The 21,305-nt window shown below is 42.9% G+C and overlaps 2 protein-coding genes across 2 annotated transcripts; one reads left to right on the forward strand and one right to left on the reverse strand.

Moving 5' to 3' along the window:
* Nucleotides 1-1,937: 1,937 nt before the first annotated feature.
* FANCF (FA complementation group F) lies at nucleotides 1,938-7,559 on the reverse strand. Its single transcript, XM_088454339.1, has 2 exons — nucleotides 6,891-7,559; nucleotides 1,938-5,050 (listed from the first exon to the last, which is right to left on the reverse strand). Exon 2 carries the CDS (start codon nucleotides 5,030-5,032, stop codon nucleotides 4,001-4,003), a length of 1,032 nt encoding a protein of 343 aa, XP_088310465.1. The 5' UTR covers nucleotides 5,033-5,050; nucleotides 6,891-7,559; the 3' UTR covers nucleotides 1,938-4,000.
* On the forward strand, nucleotides 7,002-14,401 carry LOC148480493 (THAP domain-containing protein 5-like). Its single transcript, XM_088454337.1, has 4 exons — nucleotides 7,002-7,280; nucleotides 9,206-9,392; nucleotides 10,870-11,868; nucleotides 12,162-14,401. Exons 1-4 carry the CDS (start codon nucleotides 7,216-7,218, stop codon nucleotides 12,294-12,296), a joined length of 1,386 nt encoding a protein of 461 aa, XP_088310463.1. The 5' UTR covers nucleotides 7,002-7,215; the 3' UTR covers nucleotides 12,297-14,401.
* The last annotated feature ends 6,904 nt before the right edge of the window (nucleotides 14,402-21,305 follow it).

The raw sequence follows: 21,305 nt of genomic DNA on the forward strand, positions 1-21,305 counted from the left end.
TAAATATCCATGAATATTCATGCCAACAAAATGGCTGATTAAGTTCCTGATAGATTCAATAGATCAGTGGTTCTCAAACTTGGTCCTCAGGACCCCACACAGGTCACATTTGCCAGGTCACCCAGCAGGTGCACATGTGTATTCATCAATCACTGAGACAGTTTAAAAAAGCCACAGGTGGAGCTAATTATTTCACTTGTGATTCTGTGAGGAGACCTGGAAAACATGCACTGTTTGGGGTCCTGAGGGCCTGATTCAGACCTGCTCGCGAACGCTATGCGCTCGCAAGCGTGTCAATGGTGGCCCGGTGTGTATGCTCACGACGGAGCCGGCTCAGTCATGCGCGAGACCCAGATAGCGATGGGCAAACCGTCGCTCCGGGTCTCGTATTAAAGGGGGCGTGCTGTCGATGTTGAGTGACAGCACGCCCCCTTTGGTGGGCGGGCCGGGGGAGTGGCTGCCCAAACGGAGGCGTTCCCATGTGAACGCCTCCGTTGGGGGGCGGCCCCACTGACATCACGAGTGATGTCAGTGGGAGAGATTTCGGCTCTGTGAGAGCCGAAATCTCTCTGGGGCTTGCGGCAACGAGACCCTACCACAAGAGTCAAGACCATCGCGACCATCTTCCTGACCGCTCGCTATAGCTGTGGGTGGTCACCCACAGCTATGCGAGCGGCCAGGAGACCGCTCTAAAAAACAAGAAGGCCGGCCCTGATTCAGAGCAAGCGCTCTGTCAGAGCGTCCGGCTCTGAATCAGGGCCAGAGTTTGAGAACCTGTGCACTATATCCTAGAGGATTGATAGGTTGCATATAATGGTTCAGCCTACAAAATTTCAGTTAATACTGTGCGCTAACCCCACAAATGCGTGCAACAACAATTGTTTAATGATGTTTTGGAAAAATGGGAAAAACAGGATAGTATGGATTACTTCATATATTACTTTTAGTATAGTACATACAATTTAATGCAGTGCTTGTCAAAAAGAACAACTTGACTGTGATCTTACAATCTCATTTTGATGCTATAGACAGCGGAGACAAAGTGACGTGTCAAAGGAAAGACATGAGGCTGATGCCATTACACGTAAATTATGTAAGAAATTAAATAACAGTTAGCACTCCCCTTTTAACGTAATAAATGATGTAAAATATGTTTTTTACTGAAATTGTAGCTAGTAAATGAATATGACTGGCACTGCATAGCAATATAGGTTTATTAAAATAATGAGATAATAGGTGAAAACATGTATGGGTACTACAGACATGGGTGGCAAAACATATATGCATGGGGGGTGGGAAAGTGAGGGGTGGGGTTTGATTGGGTAGAATTCTTCAACTTCTTTTTGATGATCGGTAAGTATAGAGTTCCTGAATATTCACACTGTACATATAGCTGATGTGATGTTTTTAACTAAAAAGTCCTGCAACCGTATGCCCTGCAGAAGCTAAGGTGCCTGCCTCTGGTCCCCACAGATTACAATGGAGGTGGAAAGCGGGCTAATGACATGCAGGTCCCCGCAATGAGGTAAGCTGGACTCTGCTGACAAGCTGCAGCTGTGAAATGCAGCGTGTCAGCGTCACCGGCGGATGTTGGTCACATGATGTCAGAAGGGTAACCTGGGAGGGGCTGTCCAAACCGCAACAAATGTATAATACAACAGCTCATTTCAAACCAGGAAGAAATGTATATAATACAATTAGTCCATCTTTGGCACGGGTTGGGTATGGTATCCCGCTGTTCAGAATACCGACAGCGGCATCCCGACAGCCAGAATACCGACACCCATTGGAACGCAAGGTAAGTTTTTTTACCTACCTCTACCCTAACCCTCCCTCCCCGCTGCCTAAACCTAACCCCCCCATCCTAGTGCTTAAACCTAAGCTCCCCCTCCCCACACCCTAACCCTCCCTCCGCCTAACCCTAACTCTCCCCCTAATGCCTAAACCTAGCACCCCGATACTTACCATTCAGGATGCCGACTGGTGTCGGGATCCCTACCTGTCGAGGATTCCTGCACGCCTGGATGCAGACTACATCCCCTTTGGCACACAGATCCAGCGTTTCATAGGTATACGTCAGCAGAGGACTGAGAACTGAGAAACCTTGGTTCATCGTCAGTAAGTGGCCATCACAACACAGGCCACCTACTCGTTTTAACGATGAGGCCATTTAGGATAACAACTATCCTCCTGCAGGATAATCATGTTACAGTTGTTTATTCTGTTGAACCCTTTTAATAAAATCTGCTATATGGCCTCTGATATTAGCCATTGACACGGAGCACTCAATATCCACATTGGTGCTATATACAGTATCATAGGACAAAGAGAAATGTTCCCTACTTGCACTAAACTCAACTGTTTGGGGACGAGTCAATCCTAAATCCTTTCCTAAATGGTCTAAACAAGTAGGTGGGCTGTGTTATGATGGTCACTTACTGACGACGAACCAATATTTCACAGTCCTCCGCTGATGTATGAAGCGACGGATGTGTGTGCCAAAGATAGAGTTGTTGATAGAGAGTTGATGCCAGTGAGGATGGCAGTTGGTGTGGTTCCCCTATTTGAATTTTGGACAGCGCTGCAGCCTCACCTCTGGAACATCAAATACTTTAAAAGTTATAAGAAAGGCTTTGGGGCCAATAGCAAGTGAAACACCCTATATATTGTTTCCCTCATGATAAAAACAGCGACGTGATGTTATGATATATAGATGTGTCCCCATAAATCTTTGCTGCAGAAGCGCCAAACAGCTCCTCTTGGCGAGCCAGGTCCCGTGCTACTCTGCTACCACTGTGCGAAAATGCATCTTAGTCACAATATGATGCGACTAGGCACCAGCAGACAGTGCTGATTAATAGGATATGCGACACTTGTATATCTGTGTGCGACCGAGTCTGAATCTGTATACAAAATGCTACGATACAGTGGCCGCAGCTTTTCTCCAGCGCCAAGTTCCGTTGTATTTCGTATACAGACTCAGTCACACACAGATATACAAGTCTTGCATAACAAAATAATCAGCACAATTTCCTGGTACGTTCTAGTCGCATCACATTGCGACTAAAATGCAAGAAAGACGCCCAGCATAGGTGTACGGGACAGATTGGCTCACTCTTGCCAGGCGTCTCCTGCCACATGGCATATTGAAGCTAGATGTATGCTATTTTGGTGTCACCGAACAGCCGGTCACGCTCCCAAGATTGGCACAAATAAGGGGGCGTGGCTTCGTGAAGCGCAGCCACGCCTTCGGTGCGCAAATAAATCCTGCCAGCCGCACCGGGTGTCACCCAAGTAAGTGACGCCGCTGCTCCTTATCACTTAGTGTGTGCTAAACAGTGTTTATTATAGCCATACATAAAAATATATACATTGGATACATTGGCAATTTCAAAATAAATATAAATAACATTAAAAGTTATGCTTATTATAGGACAGAATTGTTCTATCAATGTTACCAGGCTATGTGGTTATGAAATTGCAAGGGTTTGGCAGATAGTTTCCCCAAAGTAAAGCCGTGTATCCACTTGCAGATAGTGGAACGATTACAACATTGTAATCGTACAGTCGTTCCTCATCCTGTGCTGTGCCTACACTGAATGATATGTCGTTCAGTGCAGGCACCCTCCCTCATCCCCGAACATGGCCAAACTATCGTTATCGGCAGATTGACCGTCATGTTCAGGCGATGACTGATGCCGGAAACGACCAGCGGGAGCGCGCATCGCTGTTCGTTTCCGACATTAAACTACCCGATTTATGCACAATGAGCGATTGAACGATAACGATGTCGTTATCGTTCAACCGCTCATTTATATCTGCAAGTGGATACTCGGCTTAACAAATGAGCTCTAAAGAAACTGGAAAATGTCAAAACAGAGAGTGGAAAAAAAAAGGAAAGAAATCAAAATATACAAAATGCCACCGATTATCTTACAACATAATTATGATATGATTGGGCAATGTGACACATTAAGATCAGATTTACATCTACAAAATGTTAGGACTTATGTATTTCAATCAATATATCAGTCCATATACTGATCCCAGGCACGTCATAGTCCCCATCCTGACTTTTCAGTGTATGAAGTCTGGTTAGTATAGAGTCTTTGAGACCCTCAGATACTTTTACAAGGCATCTAAAATGATGTGTTAGACTATCAAAAGACAGTTCAGGAACATTACTGACCCATCTTCCAGAGATGTCTTGCTCCATACCACCACCAATTTTAAATATGTTATCCAAATAGGCATTCCTGAACTTGGGGCACCTAAAACTTAATCTTGCCAGGACTCGGCAACTTACATTTAGGCAGAAGCCAGTCCATGTAACATCATTTGACAGAAGCCAGTCTAGAAGAAGTTCAGACAACCCGTCCTGCTGCTGAGAGCTTAATTCAGCATCAGGCACCAACATAGCTGCTACGAGGTGGTAGACAAGTGGTTGGGAAACCCCGACAAGAACATCTGAGACAAAAGACAATTTATGGTTATCTTCAAACAACATCAATCTGCCTTCCAGACTGCTCTTCAGTATTTCAGCTTGTGTTGTTACTACAGGGTTATCCAATACTTCATCGGAAACTAAGAGGGGAATAGAAAGGAAGAGTTCTGAAGCAGCTTTCTGTGATATGGTGTGATGTAGACCCAAAAACTCGATGGTCTTGGAATCAGAATCTCGGAGTAGCTCAAATAGATGCTTGAATACTTGAACGGAAACAGCACTGTTCTGGAGAAGAGACATACAAAGAATCGCCTTGCCCTTTGCAAGATCATTGAAAGTTATGCGTTGGTAGTTCTTCATGTTAACACAAAGCTCCTCATTTTTTACCATCAGATGACCATCAATAACATTTCTGAGTGGGTTATTGTCCTTGAACCGGTGGTGGACATGTTGAAAATAACTTCCCCACTCAAGGGCTCTCTGTACATTGAGGACATCCCAGTCTTTGACATGAACAGTTCGGGTCAAAGCAAGGACCTCAATAAAGTGGTCTAAATTATCCAACAAGGTCTTCATCTTCCCAGCCATGGTGCAATGATGCTTTACCTAAATCACAGAGAAATTGACACTTATGTAAAACTCTGACAATGTAGAAATTACAGTTTACTGCAGAAGACAACAACATAGTTTCTGCAAACATACTGTGCCTCTATGGTAACTGTTTTATGCTCACATCTCCATAGTCTGCGAGCAGAAATTCAGCTAAAGACATATCCAGTGATGCCGCCAGAAGATGTTCAGGTTGCAGCTCGTGGCTAATTGAATTTGTCCCTTAAGGCGTAGTCTACCTTCAAATTATATAATTGCCGGCAAAACCTAATCCTAAATTTCGAACTTCCCTCTATGGTTTTCAGATATGTTTTTGTATTATCAGGCACAGACATTAATTGATTTGTTACTTTTGCCTTTCTGGGTGCAACTGTTCTGAATGAAGAGAAAACCATGCAGTTATATTATAATCTAGTGAAATTTAAATAATCATTTTTGCCTGATTATATAAATACACAGCCAAAACTCCATAGAAGGAAACTGGAATCATAAGCATTTAGTAAAAGCTTCAACATGTACAAGCCAATACAGTTCTCTAATGGTGTATTCCCCCTCTAATGAGGTTAATAAAGAAGATAGATAGCTACACCAATATGGTTCAAAGTATCTGTCCATATTTAATATAACATGCAAAGCAATGTCCTTGGATAGAGTGGACAACAGGGTGCACATACATGGAACAAATTAAGAAATAGGAACATTTCTGGGAGCAAATCCTGTTAATTGTTTTGTTTAGAATTGAAATATCCCTGCACATTAGAGACTGTTGGTAACTAAGCTTAATTAATAGAAAACAGCTAGACATTGCTATCATCACCAAACCGTAAAGATGTCACAGCTTGGTGTGGTTATGGCAAGTGGGTTCCAATCAATAAATCTACAGTAAAAAGGTTGACAATGTCTAGATAAGACACCAAATAGTAGACAGTCTATAGGTAGACAGGGACAAAATGTCGACACACAAAAGGTCGACATGGATGAAGATAGACAGGTAATAAAGGTTAATGTGGTGAAAAGGTCGACTTTTTTTTTCTTATAGGGTTAGGATTAGGCACTTACAGGAGGGTTTAGACTCTAGTAGGGATGGTTAGGCACTTACTCGGACAGTTAGGGTTAGGCACTTACTGGGACAGTTAGGGTTAAGCACTAGGAGGGACGATTAGGGTTAGGCACTTTAAAGAGGGTTAGATTTAGGCACTTATCCCAACAGTTAGGCACCAAGGGGAGGGTTAGGGTGAAGATTAGGGTAAAAAAACAAAACATGTATCAACCATTTCAATGTCGACCTTTTGGTGTCTATCTTCCTCCATATCGACCTTTTGGTGTCTATCTAGACATTGTCTATCTTTTTACTGTGATCTTTTACACCAAACCCTGGCCAGTTACCAAACATCTCCATAGCTGCCAACATGTCAATACACAGCAATATCCAAGGACTTTTCCTACGGGCAGTTCTTGCATGCACATCATTTTCGGTTTACCTTGGTGCACTACAGCACCCAGAGGCTTGGTTATAAAACGTTATGTATTGTAAAGAGCTTTAATAAAAATATATATTTATCAGACAGGCCCAAAGGGTATACCCAGTCCATAAAATTACATTTTATATCCATTACAGGAGAACATGCTTAGTACAGTTAGGAAAAACTGGAAAGTAAGTATAGACATTATTATGGTTAAATCTTTAAAGGGTTCAGCCACATTAAAAAGACGAAACAAACAAAACAAAAAAAACAACACCACTCAAGTATTATTATTGGGAAGGAAGGGCCGAGTACAGGGGTTATGTCTCTGGAAAGGGCTTTAAGCTTGTCACAGACAGACACACAGCTCTCACCCTCTCCAATATTTGTCTCCAAGTTCACACTGCAGGACTGCAATAACCCAGGCCGCCATCTTGGTTGAGGGCACGGCCTTCAAGTTCACTCACTGTTGTGTTCGTCTACCTCCACCAGCACAGCAGCACGCCCATCAGACTCTTCTGGAGTCGCAGCCTAGTGATACTAAACGGCCGCAGGGCCTCATCATCCTACCATCAGTTGGGTGCCCGGAATTAAAATGGTCGCCAAAAGCTTTGTGGTTCCTGCGGCACAGGTCCGGTAGGCGTATGTGTGACGTCACGGGGTAACGGAAGACGTCATTTAGTTTCATCTAGAGAGACGATGCCGAAGTGCTGCGTGGTCCTGGAGTGCAGGAGGACGGAGGGAGGCAGAGAAAGTTACTATAAGTGAGTGTAAGAGTGCCGCAGCCGCCCTGTGCGGTGTAGAGTGAGAGAGAGCGGCGGCTCCGGGGAGAATGGGAAGCAGCAGGTTGTATATTGCAGCCCCTCGGGGCCTCGCCTGCACGAGTCCGGTGATTGGTCGCCGCTGTATTGTTAGTGCATAAGGGCCGCAGTTGAAGGTAAATGGAGGAGTATTTTGCGGGCTACGTGAAGTTGGGTGATGGAAACGGCTAGGGGTGCTGCAGAGGCTCACACAGCTGATAACAGAGAGCAGTAGCACAGCTGATAACAGAGAGCAGTAGCATGCACTGAACTATATAGGACGGCATACAGGGGTTTATGTACAGGTCAGAGCAAATACATAAAAAAAAAAAAAAAGCAATTTGCTCTTGGACAAACCATGTTGGAATGTAAGTGGTGCAAATGCGTTTTATTGTTTTACATGCAGGGAAAATCTGAGCTGTACGTACTGCGCGGCTTTACATTGAAATTTATAGTTAAGCTAGGGCACATTCCTTTCCAACCCTATTGCACCACTTTGTACATCTGCCCCAACTGCAGTCCATCATGACTGTGCCAAGGTGCAAACGTGCTCCGTCACCTCTGCCACCCTGTCCTCTTTCCCTCCCATTCCATTATACTTACTCCCCATTCTGTCTTCTTCTGCTCTCTCATCACACCTATCGTGCAGAGAACACACAGTGCATTTTAGGTGTGATGTCCATACGTCACACCTGCAATTAGGTAATGACAGGAGAGAGATATATATATATATACACACACACACCCCCCACACCTAAAGTGGGGTATCTGCTTAGCGATTTTTATGAACGATAACGATCGTTTGCAAAAGAGTCTAAAGTGACCAGTGATGCGCTTGCCTGCTGGTCGTTTAGACATCTATCATCTTTCCAACATGTTGGTCAACCTGACAATATCGTCAGGTTCAGTATGTTTCCAGATGATTGATGACGTCTGCTCGTTCAGTGCAGGCTCATCACACGACTGACAAACGACTGACCGATTACAATGTCATAATCGTGCAGTCGTTTTCAGATCTTGTAGTGGATTCCCGCCTTTAATCAACGTTTCAGTATTAAAACTGTCATCAGGATTACTTGTAATACTGAAACGTTGACCGAGGCATCCACTGCTGTGAGAGTCTTTATTGAAAATCTAAGTACCGCACCTTTGGAAATGTCTGTATCTGTCTGTCTGTCTGTCTGTCTCTTAACTCTGCATAAGCCACACAATGTAGAACTCCAGAAATCTTCATGTTAAAGGTTTTTTACATTATTGTGGGGTGTTTTTACCAGTCCTCCTTTAGTACTCTATCCCCCTTTCATAAGTTGAATGCACTTCAATACGCCAAGTGCAGTTTTCTTTTTCACAAGTTATCAGGATCACACAATGTACCAGCTAGGTAATGTTACTACTGAGGTCAATGGTCACGTTCTAACCAGTACCTTTATCTATAGAGAGTTGGTATGTTCTCTCCGTGCTTGCATGGGGTTTCCTCCCACAATCCGAAAACGTACTGGTAGGTTAATTGACTTCTCACGAAAAATAAACCCTACTGTGTACGTGAGTACATGTGGTAGAGAATATAGGGGGGATGATGTAGCAAACAGTAAAAAAAAAAAAAAGAGTGCAGAAATTGCCCATAGCAACCAATCAACTCTCACCTATCTTTTTATAGAGTATACTTGATAAATGTACTTCAATGCTCATTGGTTGCTATCGACAACTTGTCCACACTTTTCACTTGAATATATTACCCCCATAGATTATAAATGCCACTGGGGCAGAGATTGATGTGAATGACTAAATAATCTGTGAAGCTCTGCAGAATATGTGTGTACTATATAAATAAACAGTAAGTAATTGTAGTTTCATTAGTGTGCGTGGATTTTTGTTTTGTGCCCCATTAGATTCCCTTTACATGACAAAGTGCGTCTCAAGCAATGGCTAGCAAACATAAATATGGAGAACTTTTTCCCGACCAAAAATCAGTACCTGTGCAGCAAGCACTTCAAACCGTCTTGTTTCCAAGTGCGTTGGGGAGTCCGCTATCTAAGACATGACGCTGTTCCAACCATCTTCTCATCTGGTGCAGTGGTATGTATTCAGTTTCCGGAAGTGCAGAATATTAATGTCAGGTGAAGATCAATTAACCCATGTACTGTGCCCATTTAGTTTATTAAAGGATCCCAGATGTTTGCTCAATGTACTGTAGTTGGGTCTAGCACCTTTTATTAGAAGTATCCACATGTAGAAATGCCAGGCAGGTCCTGATTCAATGAGCAGTGCAATTATTCAATCAAGAGCTATATGTCCCTTATACCTAGGTCCTGTGGGCCTTGCTGATTCATTAGTTGCCCTTAAGCAAACATTCCCTCTAATAGCCAGTACAGTACTAGACTTCGTTGAGAAACTACAGATCTCATTGGAATATCCTCCCCTGGTGTAATTGTGTGTGGGAGAAGGACGCCTTGTCTGCAACTTCTTATAACATCCAATATAACGGAATTTATCCAGTGTATTTGCATACTTGTGCTACAATAATATTTGCTGGAGGTTTGCTCCTGGCACATGTAGCACCTTGTCAGTAAAATGACATTTTCTAAAATTATTACAGTCTTGCATTTTCCCAATGTCATATTTTGTAAAATAATCTTCTGATCATTGATGGCCTTCACTTGCTCTTTAAATTAGACTGCTAGACCTTAAAACATTTCTAAGCTCATGTACGCCTATTACTGTGCTCTTTAAAGTGTGTTCCACTTCATTTCCAAGCACACGATCTGTCCTATCCTTTAACAAAAGCTGACATTTCATATGATTACTTAGGGGGTGATACATCTTTGTCTTGGATGATTTAGTGTAGATCTGAAACCAGACATTGCATGATAGTCTTGCTAATCTCTTAGACAATAGCACCTAATAGGATCACACAAGGGCCTGGGCTAGTTCTACGCTTTTAAGATTGTTCTTCTTAGATGCCGATTTACTAAGTAACTTGGGACTCGGTGTGAACTTTTAGACCTATAACCATGATTATTGTTCTTTGTGGTTATCCAACCTTAAATATTAGGACAAGCTAAATGTACGTAGTAATTTAGATAAAATATTAGATATCATTCTTTCAGAGGAAGTGTAATGTAAAGGTTTAGATCTGACATTTAAACCATAGATGGAAGTCACGGGTAATTACTCAATCACTTTGGAGCCATGTACTGCAGTAGTGTGTCCCAAATGCAGCCTCTAGTGCAGCCGTTCAAAGGTATGCGAATTTGCTGTAACGGCCCTAATGACTTATGGCAGGAATATCAATGTGTTAAGAGTTCGTGGGAAACATCTATTAGAGCTGCATAGAAGGAAGTCTGTTACATATAGACCGCTGTAACCTTTTCTAATGTGGTTTACAAATGTCCCCAAATATGACTTTAAAAAAAAAAATAATGACCATTTACCTGATGTATAGGTGTATCTTCTGTCTTGGTTTACACTGCCACAATTATTTGCCCACATGTTACTGCAGTGTAAAATTGTTAACTGGTGATCAGTGGGTTTATTGTCCTCTCCTATGTTACAGAATAGAACACATGCGGCAAAGTCGAAGTCGCTGACATCTGCGCAGAATGTAAATGGGGAAGTCTGCATACCCACCGTTTCACGTTTAGCCATTGGCGAGACTCTGCCCCTTTCCAACACTTTGGCGATTACACTAGATCCAAACTCGTCAGCCAGTCAGATGTCCATACACGGAGCAGAGATGTTGGTCAAGAATACAGACACGCTTGCTGTTCACAATACAGTGATGGGTGCGGTGAATTTGATACCACTTGTTCATATTGTTGAGTCCTTTGATGGGTTATCTTTGGCTCTGGCACCCTCTCAAGGCTTTTCGTCTGTGGCTTTACCCATTGAGGTGACGGGGGTGCAGCAGATTCATGAAATGCCACTGGTAGAACCAGTTGTAATCCTATCAGAAGAGCAGCTGGCAGCCACATCATTGCAGTGTGGCTTTTATAATGGCCAAGTCTTGCAGTGTGCTGGGGAAGAGGTCCCCACTTTTATTGCAATGAGCGGGGACTCTGGTAGTGCTCTAGTGATAGAAAACATCTCAATAGAGCCGTATTTTGAAACTGGAGTGTCAACAGCGACCCCAGCAACAATGTCTACAGAGGATTTAATGGCCTATTTAGAAACCATGCAAACTGCCACAGTTGTTCCTGCTATATCGACGGGCCCTCTTCCACCATTGAAGCCTTCTTCAGAGACCATGCTGTCAACCTCCATCACAAGGCCCATAGCGTCTACAGTTCCTATTGTGTCAAAACATGGGAAAGAGATGTCTGTCAGCCTGTCGGAAGAACTTTCCACAGACCCACCAGAGGAACCAGATGGACTCTCTGAATCGTTAGCCACTTGTGAGCTGGTGTCTGTTGTGGTGAACTTGCAGAATAAGGTGAAAGCTCTTCAGCAGAGACATCAGAAGCACTGCTCCAAGCTGGAGGTCATGGAAGGTGTTGTTGAGCAGTTGAAGACTGAAAACTTGGTTTCAGAAGAGAAGATGAATTTGTTGGAATTGGTAAGTCTGCAGCCCATGAGATATATGGTTGTGTGTCTGCAGTTGAAGCGTAGCTCATATACTCCACAGTGGGCGTTCAGCTGATGCCTGCTGTACAATGTAGGGACAGAAGACCTCTCTACATGTATAAAAAGGTGTAGGTACGGGGAACATGGAAAGATCTTAATTTGTTGCAACTTTATTTATAAAATATAAAGTGTGTGTGTGTGTGTATATATATATATATATATATATATATATATATATATATATTTTTATTTTTTTTATTTTTTTCTCTCCCCTTTTTCTTTTAGGCTTGCCTCAATTCCACCCCTGCATCAGAAGATAACACAATGGCGATTGTTTGTGAAGATGACGACCAAACCTTGATGTACTCTCTCCCTGTCCAGGGTGAAAACCCGACTGTGTATCATATAACGGAGCAGTGATCGCTACCGGTTTTGTTCTAAATGTGTTGCCATAGTTTATTGTTCTTCTATAAGCTGTCTACTGAACATATTTGCATAAGAACCCTTCACTGCTGTATTAAGAGAAGACTACTTTTATATATGCTGTTTTGCAGCTAGTCTATTTATACAGTGTCCTTTAATTGTTTTTGCTTTCTAAAGTTTATGTGCAAGCATTAGTCACTGAAAGTTTCCCAGCTGTAGCTTTGGTTTAGCGATGTGTATAAACTGAAAGATGGCGGGGATGGCTTGTGCTTTGAGTCCTTTACATGTGCGGCAAGGTACTCTACTCTCATATAACTCTTCTAGAGCTGCTGCCCTTCTGGACATTAAATAGAGTGAACCCTCCCAGTACTATGCTTACTGTTTTTGGATGACAACTATTTCTGATGTATGGGATCTTTGCTAATGGGCACTGTATTAGATAAGTAATCTTTTGGGGACTTAAGCCACTGTAATGTGTATCACATAAGTGTGGCTGTATCTCTGCTTCCACTTCTGCCTGCTTAAGTGCACCTGCCACATCTACGTAAAGTATGGCATACCTCTCAACCATCCCTATTTCAGCGGGACAGTCCCATCTACTGGCTGCAGTGTCCCGTGAGCGGTTGGGAGCCTGGGAGAATGCGGCATCCATTTAATGCCAAGAGACTGGGGGACTGCCCAGCAGCTGCCGGAGTGCTGGGCTCTCTCCTCCTACCCCCCAGTGGGAGGAGAAATGGGAGAGTGACACATGGTCAAGCCCCCTAATACACCACTTATAAGGGCCGAGGCCATGCCCCCTTTTGCTTGACACGTCCCAATTTGGGATTTTAAAGTGTTTGGAGGTATACCACGGTGTTAGCTGAATCATTTTTCATGTGAATAAAGCCTGTCAGATCTCTAGAAACCAGTTGATGTATGTTACAGGTGTTCCGTGAATGAATAATACACATTAGCATTGGTTTTACAGGTTGCTAGTGACCGAATAGGCTTTATTTCCCACAAATGGTAATTAAAACAACAGAGTGGCTGATTAAAAGCAGTTTTGGTTTAAAAAGGTGTGTGGGGAGTACTTCCCTTTTTTATGATCAGCTTCAGCTTGATGCAGGTACAGATTAAGTGATGACCGGGTAAAGATCAATGTAGCTGAATTTCCTTCACATAGGTTTCTTACATTTTTTTGCCATTGTTCTGTTTTTCTTTAACCAATAATTGATCAGAATTTTGAAGTAATATAGATTTGTGAAGTAAAATTGGGATACTAGCATATATGATAGGCACTTTGTTCAGTTGGTAACTTCATGCAAGCATTTTGCCACTTTCTCGAAAATTGGCTAGATGGCGCTGTTGTGCCGATTACACATCACTTCAACAGTGGATGGGGGAATTTCTACTATGTGATTAGTAGGGTAATAATGCATATTCAGACTAGGATACATTCCTCTTACAAGCAGGGATTGTGTGCAGACGTTTCGGTATTATGCCCCCTCTCTCTGTGCATGCCTGTGTCATGTCCTTACTATCCCAAACCTACAATTCATTACATTGAAACTATTAGGAATATTCTTATTTCTGCTGCCTTAGGTTTGAAAAACATTTAATTTTTTTTCGTCCCTTGGACATGAAGGGTTAAATCTTAGGCTGAGCTCTGTTCCAAAAAATAAATAAGTCCAAAAAATGTGCCTGTGTCCCATGAATAGAGAAAGGGGGTCTTGTATATGGGAGAGTGGGATAAAAATCACTTGATGGTTGAATTATCCAGCTCACAAGTAGATAAGTTAGAAAAACAAATATTTGCTTCCATTTTCTATCAGCAGGCATCTAATGTAAACACAATACATTTCAAATCAGTTTGCCATTTGGGAGATAATCAGTTATGTGGAGAACTGAAAAAAGCGCAGACTTTCTTCAGCTGATACAGGATGTTCCGATGATCATTTAAAACCTTGTTTAATATGTGAGAGAGAGAGAGCGCACCTTTTTAAAGTGTGTTTTATGTTTCATGATTGAATATTGATTTATGTGCAATACTACTTGAGCTTTACTGAAAACTTGAATCTTTTGTTAAATTATAAAATTATTTTTCCTTTTTATGGTTTTGCATATTTTGTCTCCAGTGTCTGTTTTCTATTGTGCTTTTAGAAAAGTGTACTTACATGTAAGCTGCCTTACAGACTAGGTATGTAATCTATGGACTGTAATAACTGTTACATTAGGGTAGAGGCAAAAGGCGCATAAATGTCATGTTTATAAATGGGTAATGCTGCTCTGTGCTGCTTTTATGCACAGGAAAAGCGATTTGGTTTCTAAGAGGAGCTGGGTGGAATTGGAGGGGTGGGGGCTGCTCTTTTCTGAGTGCTGGTTATGTGTTAAAATTCTCCTCATTATGTACTAATGTGTAAAGCTGGGCATCCACTATGCAATGATCTGTCAGATATCTGTCCAATCTGGCTGGTTGGAATGAAAACCTGGTAATGTATGGGCGCAAATGACAGTCGATCATAAGGTTTTAAACACTGAAAAAAGGAAAAAAAATTGTTCAAATTGGTTAAATTTGTGGGTTTTAACCAATTTGAACAATTTATTTTTTTTCCTTTTTTCAGTGTTTAAAACCATATGATCGACTGTCATTTGCTCCCATACATTACCAGGTTTTCATTCCAACCAGCCAGATTGGACAGATATCTGACAGATCATTGCATAGTGGATGCCCAGCTTTAAAATGAGATATAGAGCCGTATTCAATTAGAGCGGACCTGCGATACTTTTCTGCCTCCCAGACTTATCGCGTCTTTTGTAGGCGGAAAAGTAGAGCACGTGTGCCTGCTTTACCCCGTAGTCAATATGAAAGTAGGTGAAAACGGGACCCGGCGAAACTTGAACAGACGGAAAGTATTGTCAGATTTGGGGAAATCAGCCTGACACCCCCCAAAAGATGCGCTGACATGGGGGTTAGCTATGGTTACCCCCGGTTTGGCTTGCTGAAGGTATTTGGTGTTTTTAAACGGGTTCAATAGCTGCTAAGTAGCATTTTTGTATACGTGGTGCAGAATAGTATTCAGGAGGTTGGTTTTTTTTTGCAGAAAATAACTTATCCCAGCAAATTTGGGGTACTTGAAAATGGGGACTAGCATATTTAAAAGTTGCTAAAGTTAAGTTGAAAAAAATCATGAAAAAAAAACACTTGGGGCATACTTGGGGACCCCCACCCTCCCCCCAGAATCAAGTTCACTAGTTTTTAACTTTGTCCCCCAACATTTTTTTTTTGTTTTTTTACACCCCCAAATTCAAAGTCATTATTTGGGGTATTAAGTGTTTTTCTTTTTTTACACCGTTTACCTCTTGGGGGACTGCCTGAAGGCTGCACGGAGGTTCCGGCAATGTTGCACCCCAAAACCCCAATTCTGCACTTTTTTCCGCCTAGGCAGAAAGTCTTTGAAATTGAATACAGAGTAAAGTCAAAACAGGCAAAAATGACGTAATCGGCAAAAAAGTATCGCTGATACGGACTTTTCGCCTCAAATTGAATACGGGCCATAGTTTGTTAGGAAAAGGTATACGAAGGTGCAAATCCTCTTGGAGAAGGGAGGGGGGGGGGGGAGGAAATGCCTCCTCCCGCACAAATTCTTGTTCCTAATAATAATCAGTACTCTATTTCTATTGTTTCATTATACACTTTGGGGGTGGGGGGGGGGGGGGGTGGGGTGTGTGTGTGTGTGTGTGTGTGTGTGTGTGTTATAAAGTATAAACCAGTGGTACCCAAACTTATTTGAGTCACGGCGCCCTAGAGTATCTGCATTGTTTAAACGGCACCCCAAAGCCAATAATTTGTTATTGAAAAATTCACAAAAAATGAAGTAAGTTGTGTTGACCTGTCATCCTTAGGCTCAGTTATGTGGAGGTGGACAGGTGTGAGCTTCTGTTTGTCTTCATATTTACATTACATTGACCATAAATAATTGTATTTGCTGCTAGACCACCAATCTGAGGAACCCCTGCAAGTGTCCCTCCTGAGGCACACATTTTGGAAACCACTGGTATAAACACTTCATATAATTAAAATGAAGCCCAAATATAGCCTGTCCTAGTGTCATTGCACCCCCTCTCATCAATCATTTGTGGCAAGAATGAGTCTAAAATGAAAACCGAGATTTACGGGGAAGCCTGTAGTGTTTTAGGACTTAGAAGTGACCTTTACAGTCAGATCCAATTAGCAGCGGTAATTAACCGCAGGATATTTGGTGGGCTGGGGCTATTCAAATACAGCCTGCAGGCTGCACACAATGTGTATTTCTGTTTGAGCCTGAGGGAGGCTCGAACAAAAATCAGCAGCAAGTGCCCTTATCACGTTAGCGATAAAAACAAATGGGAGATGGCTGCGTTAAACCTCTAAGGTCTATAAGAGATGCTGGCCGTGAGGTGTGCAGGAATTCACCTTCCCGTAAAAGAAATAACCTCTGGCGCTTTTCTTACCTGATTAAATTGAATGTCGTGACAACATGTATCACATAAAGAAATGTTTTATTTCAAATTTTGATGTCAGCAGTGATATATAGATATTAAAATGGCTAATACTGGTATACACACAAATAAGTCACAAACATACATAAAACGAACAGTGCAATCCCTATAATTGGAGTATCTCTGTGCATAGTGTAGTCCATCTTTGTATACTAGCGGTCACTCTCCCGTGTGCCACCTGGCGTTCTGAAGGATAAAGATAGGAGGGTGCACTTATACATTAGTAGTGCTATATACGTCCTTATAAGGGATGGAAACCTCACATAAGGTATCTAACTGTGAGTAATGTAGGAAAGGTTAGTCTCACCGTTCCCTATATCCTTGTCAGTCCTTCTGGTGTTTTATAATAAAAGTGAGTAGAGGTGGTTTGCCGGCAAACACGTGGGGCATCAGTCGCAATCCCCTTACCTCGCTGACATCAACAACGCATTAGCTGCAACTTTACAGAGCGGAACAGAGGTTGTAATTGAATAGCTTCAGGCGTAAAAGCCTGAGACTACCATCCGTTTTCGTTAGGCGGTAATTTACTGCAGCTAATTGAAACCTGCCCTTACTGTTCCATGCATGATTTCTGTCCCTTGTGGTCCCACAACGCAGGACTAGATTTATTTCCTTTGTGCTTTTGCATGTGTGTGTAAATTACATTTTAAAGTTGATGATGAACAAAATACAATTCATTTGACCCAATGAAAAACAAAAACCATTGGATTGGGAATGAAAATTTTGCACAGATTAAACTGGCCCTGCGACTTTTTTTTTTTTTTTTTTTTTTATGGAAGGGGTGCAGGTTTAAAAAAAGATAAGGAAACCAATTACAGGCACTAAATATGAGATCGATAATAACTTTTTTTTTTTTTACTATAGCTAGCTGTTCAAATATAAGACCAATCAGATTCTACTTATCATTTATCTAGTACCTTCTCGAAGATAGCTAGAATCTTATTGGTTGCTATGGGAGAGTGGACTTAAGAGCAAGTAAGCCTAAAAAATCCTGTCTTTGCCTATTTGCGCCATGTACTGGGGAACGTACAGGGGAGTAGAGAGCCGGCCTGGGGAAGGAGGTGTGGCCACCCCCCCCTTCAGGGTGAAACCCCCCCCCCACCTCACCTTTGGCGCTGGAGGGAGGGGTGCTGAGAGTCCGGTGCAAATCCAGGGGGGCACAATCAGTGTGAACGTTCCCCCTTTCCTCAGGTAGAAGGGACTGCTACTACTCTGCAGCAGCAAGCAGTCTCCCATTGCAGCCCAGCACACAGCCGTGTGTGCTGGACTGCTGAGAGGTAAGAGGGCAGATGTGGCGTCAGACTCTGGCCCCTCCAACACTCCTGGAGGGGGTGCCTAACCCTCCCTCCCACCCCTTGCGGCCAAGAAGACTGGCGCCCCGGATTTACCTTGTTCGGGGCCGCGTCGCTCTGGATTCTGGCGTCAGGATTATGATAGGCGTCGGTATCTCGATGCCTATCGTACATCCCTAGCCGGCATTCTGCCGTCGCGATTATGACAGGAGGCCTTGCGGCCACCGGTCACTTAACTACATCCCATAATATTGTTCTTATCAATAACAGTGCTCCAATATTTACCAGGGAACCCTGCCAGGAGGTATGGAGCTTCTACGTGGGGTATCTGCAGGTCCCAGTCCTCAAGCTTATGTCAGAGCAGCTGCTAGCTAAGGATAGGACAGGCAGTTCTAGAATCAGGATACAAAGCATAAGTCAGGGAGAGGTTAGGGCAGGTAACAAAATAGTATGGCCATTAAAGCTAGTCAGGGTCACCAGCAAGCAAGTCAAGTTCTGTAATGGGTAGTCAGAATAGTAATAGCAGGTCCAGGCTATGAGCATTCTGTTGCTCAGGCACCATATTAGCACCTAAAATGACCCTGCCCGATGCCTACCGAGTATATGAAGATATAAGGGAATATATGATGTAGGGTGCTGTTAAATTAATTGAGGTAAAATGGCGAATAATGAGAAGCTATAAAAATTATTACACTAAAGTGTGAGCTGGTAGAATTTATGGAAAAGATTCACAATAATTGCTAAGTTAAATAAAAGTGTAGACAAAATCAGATTCAATAGTAGATAAACCTAAAAGGAAAAAACTTTGTTAGGGCATGCAAGTATGAGGTCATGTATAGGAATATCGGTGATGGCTCTAAATGGCTCTTTTCAATATTGCAGAGGATAAACTACCCAGTTTTGACTACAGAGTGAAAATAAAGTGGAAAAGAGATGTAGGAGTCAAAGGTTATAGGTGATGTATCAATTTCATGGCATATGATCTTGAATCTCTTTATTGGACCAGATTAAGGTGAAAAGATAACTTAATTAAATTATGTCCAATTAGATTTCAAAATTGTGGGGCCATCTATGCAGAGAACTTAAAGCTGGGTGCGCAATGTACGATATATTGGGCAATCTTACTGTCCACAATGGATCGCAACGACCATTGTATAGCGTGTACCCCCCAATTCATCATATGATGAATTGTCTGGTTGCATCTTCCCATCAGAGATGCTGCACGTCAGATGGGACGTTGCGATGTACAATGCTGTGCAGGAACATTACTGTCACGTTTTGGGTTTTCCGATCCGAGCCAGGACCCGTGGACTGAGCTGACGAGTCGTAATGGAATTGCTGTAGCTGTATCAGGAGTTTACTCATAGATGTAACAGTTGTGGTAAATGCCTGGTGCCTTCAGAGAGGTCAGTGACACCTGGAAGGCTCACAGTCTGTCCCTAGCAGGGGCGGATCTAGACTCATGTTTTAGGGGGGGCGATTTAATGATTATTTATGACTCCTCGTTATACAGGATACTCGGGCACGTTAAAATAGCTTCTGGAGAGGAAAGACGCGTTGGGGAACCACGCATGTCGGAGGTTGTGCCTCTGTGGTGAGCTACGCAGAGTGTGCCTCTAACAAAGTTCAGCCAGTGGCTGAGGCAGGGCTACACCCTTCAGGCTATGGCACTCCGGGTAAGCCTGTCAGCCTGGGCATTGAGCTGCCCCTGGTTGGTAAACATTTACTGTAACACTGGGCACATGTAAAAAATAAAAAACAGGTGAGAAGCTCTGCTCTAGGAATTTGGCTATTCAGTACCTCTAGGACAGAATACTGTAACAGACAGTGCACAGCTGCTAGGACTGAAGCTGTGGGTATACACTGCACTGTCTTCACAAGCATTTTTTTTAAATAGCTAGAAAAGCGAGCAGCCCAATGCCACCATTGTACAAGTCAGGGAAGATATAGCCTTTGATCCCTGACAGCTTTATCTCAGCAGCAGCAGCCCTCCCTTGTTATTCCTCCCCAGCTCCTTTCCAAAACTCCAGTGACTACTCAAATCAAAGTTCCCGTTATGTCTATTGTGCATCCAGTCACACACACAGCAGTGGTGCCCCTGCCAAACCATGGCAGCCAATTACCTGCCTGTGCTGAGGACGTGTTGAGCGGGATGACAGTCTCCGACCAGCCATCTCTCCCTCCCTGACTGCCCATCGACAGACTGTCATGACACACCCCAGATGGTAACGCGGTGCGCTTACCAGGGCCGGCAACAGAATTCTCGGGGCCCAGTACACTGATATTTCTGGGGGTGCCCCTCCACTGCCCTTGACCCTTACAACCAATCCCTTCCTGGAGACACACTCGCCCCTCTGTCAAGGTGTATAAGCAATATAGGCCATGTTTGATTGACAATCTCTGAGTGTCGCTGTTTGATTTCTTTCAACATTCCATTACCAGAGGGCAACAAGTTGTATGTAAGGGATTGCATATATGTGTATGTATGTGTGTGTGCATATATGTATGTGTACGTGTAAATATATATTCCAAAAAATTACCGGCACTCGGAGACTTTGAATAAACATAAACATGTATTATAAAGCAGGCAACATTTCGGGGTGTAACCCCCTTTGTCAAGCTTATACAGACAGTGTATGTATACTGTATATGTATGTGTGTGTCAGTGTATGTGCAATATATATATATATATATATATATATATATATATACACACACACACACACACATACTATATGTGTGTATATATATATATTTAAATACACACACATATATGTGTGTATAATAGTATTATCTATATATATATATATATATATCTAAATGGAAACAAAATTAGGTAAAAGTCCACTTACCATAGAACTGAGGGGAGAATGTCTGCAGTCTGCTGAGCGGACACTGGTGGTGTAGCTGTGCAGCATCTTTCTGCTTAGGCTTGCAGCCACTTCCTCATCTGATCATCTGAGGTGGCCGCAGCTACAGCTGATGATGTCAGGGTCTATCTGCGAAGGCAGTCTACACACTACCGCGGAGAAGGAGGCAGGGACAGAAGGGCCGGCGCCACTATGCGCGTATTGGCGCCGCAGCGTCACTCACCCATGTCGGTCAGTAATACACACTGTGGCACATGTAGCTGGGGGAGGAGCCACTCACTGGGGGGAGGAGTCTCCAAGTCACCAGGAAAGTTACCCTGGCCGGC

Source organism: Taudactylus pleione, unplaced genomic scaffold, assembly GCF_031769625.1.
Source record: "Taudactylus pleione unplaced genomic scaffold, aTauple2 ptg000612l, whole genome shotgun sequence".
Taxonomy (NCBI): Eukaryota; Metazoa; Chordata; class Amphibia; order Anura; family Myobatrachidae; genus Taudactylus; species Taudactylus pleione.

Coding starts and splice junctions, on each gene's coding strand:
- FANCF (XM_088454339.1), bottom strand. CDS start 5,032: ATGGCTGGGAAGATGAAGACCTTGTTGGATAATTTAGACCACTTTATT.
- LOC148480493 (XM_088454337.1), top strand. CDS start 7,216: ATGCCGAAGTGCTGCGTGGTCCTGGAGTGCAGGAGGACGGAGGGAGGC. Junction 9,393..10,869: donor TCTTCTCATCTGGTGCAGTG/GTATGTATTCAG, acceptor CCTATGTTACAG/AATAGAACACATGCGGCAAA. Junction 11,869..12,161: donor AGATGAATTTGTTGGAATTG/GTAAGTCTGCAG, acceptor TTTTTCTTTTAG/GCTTGCCTCAATTCCACCCC.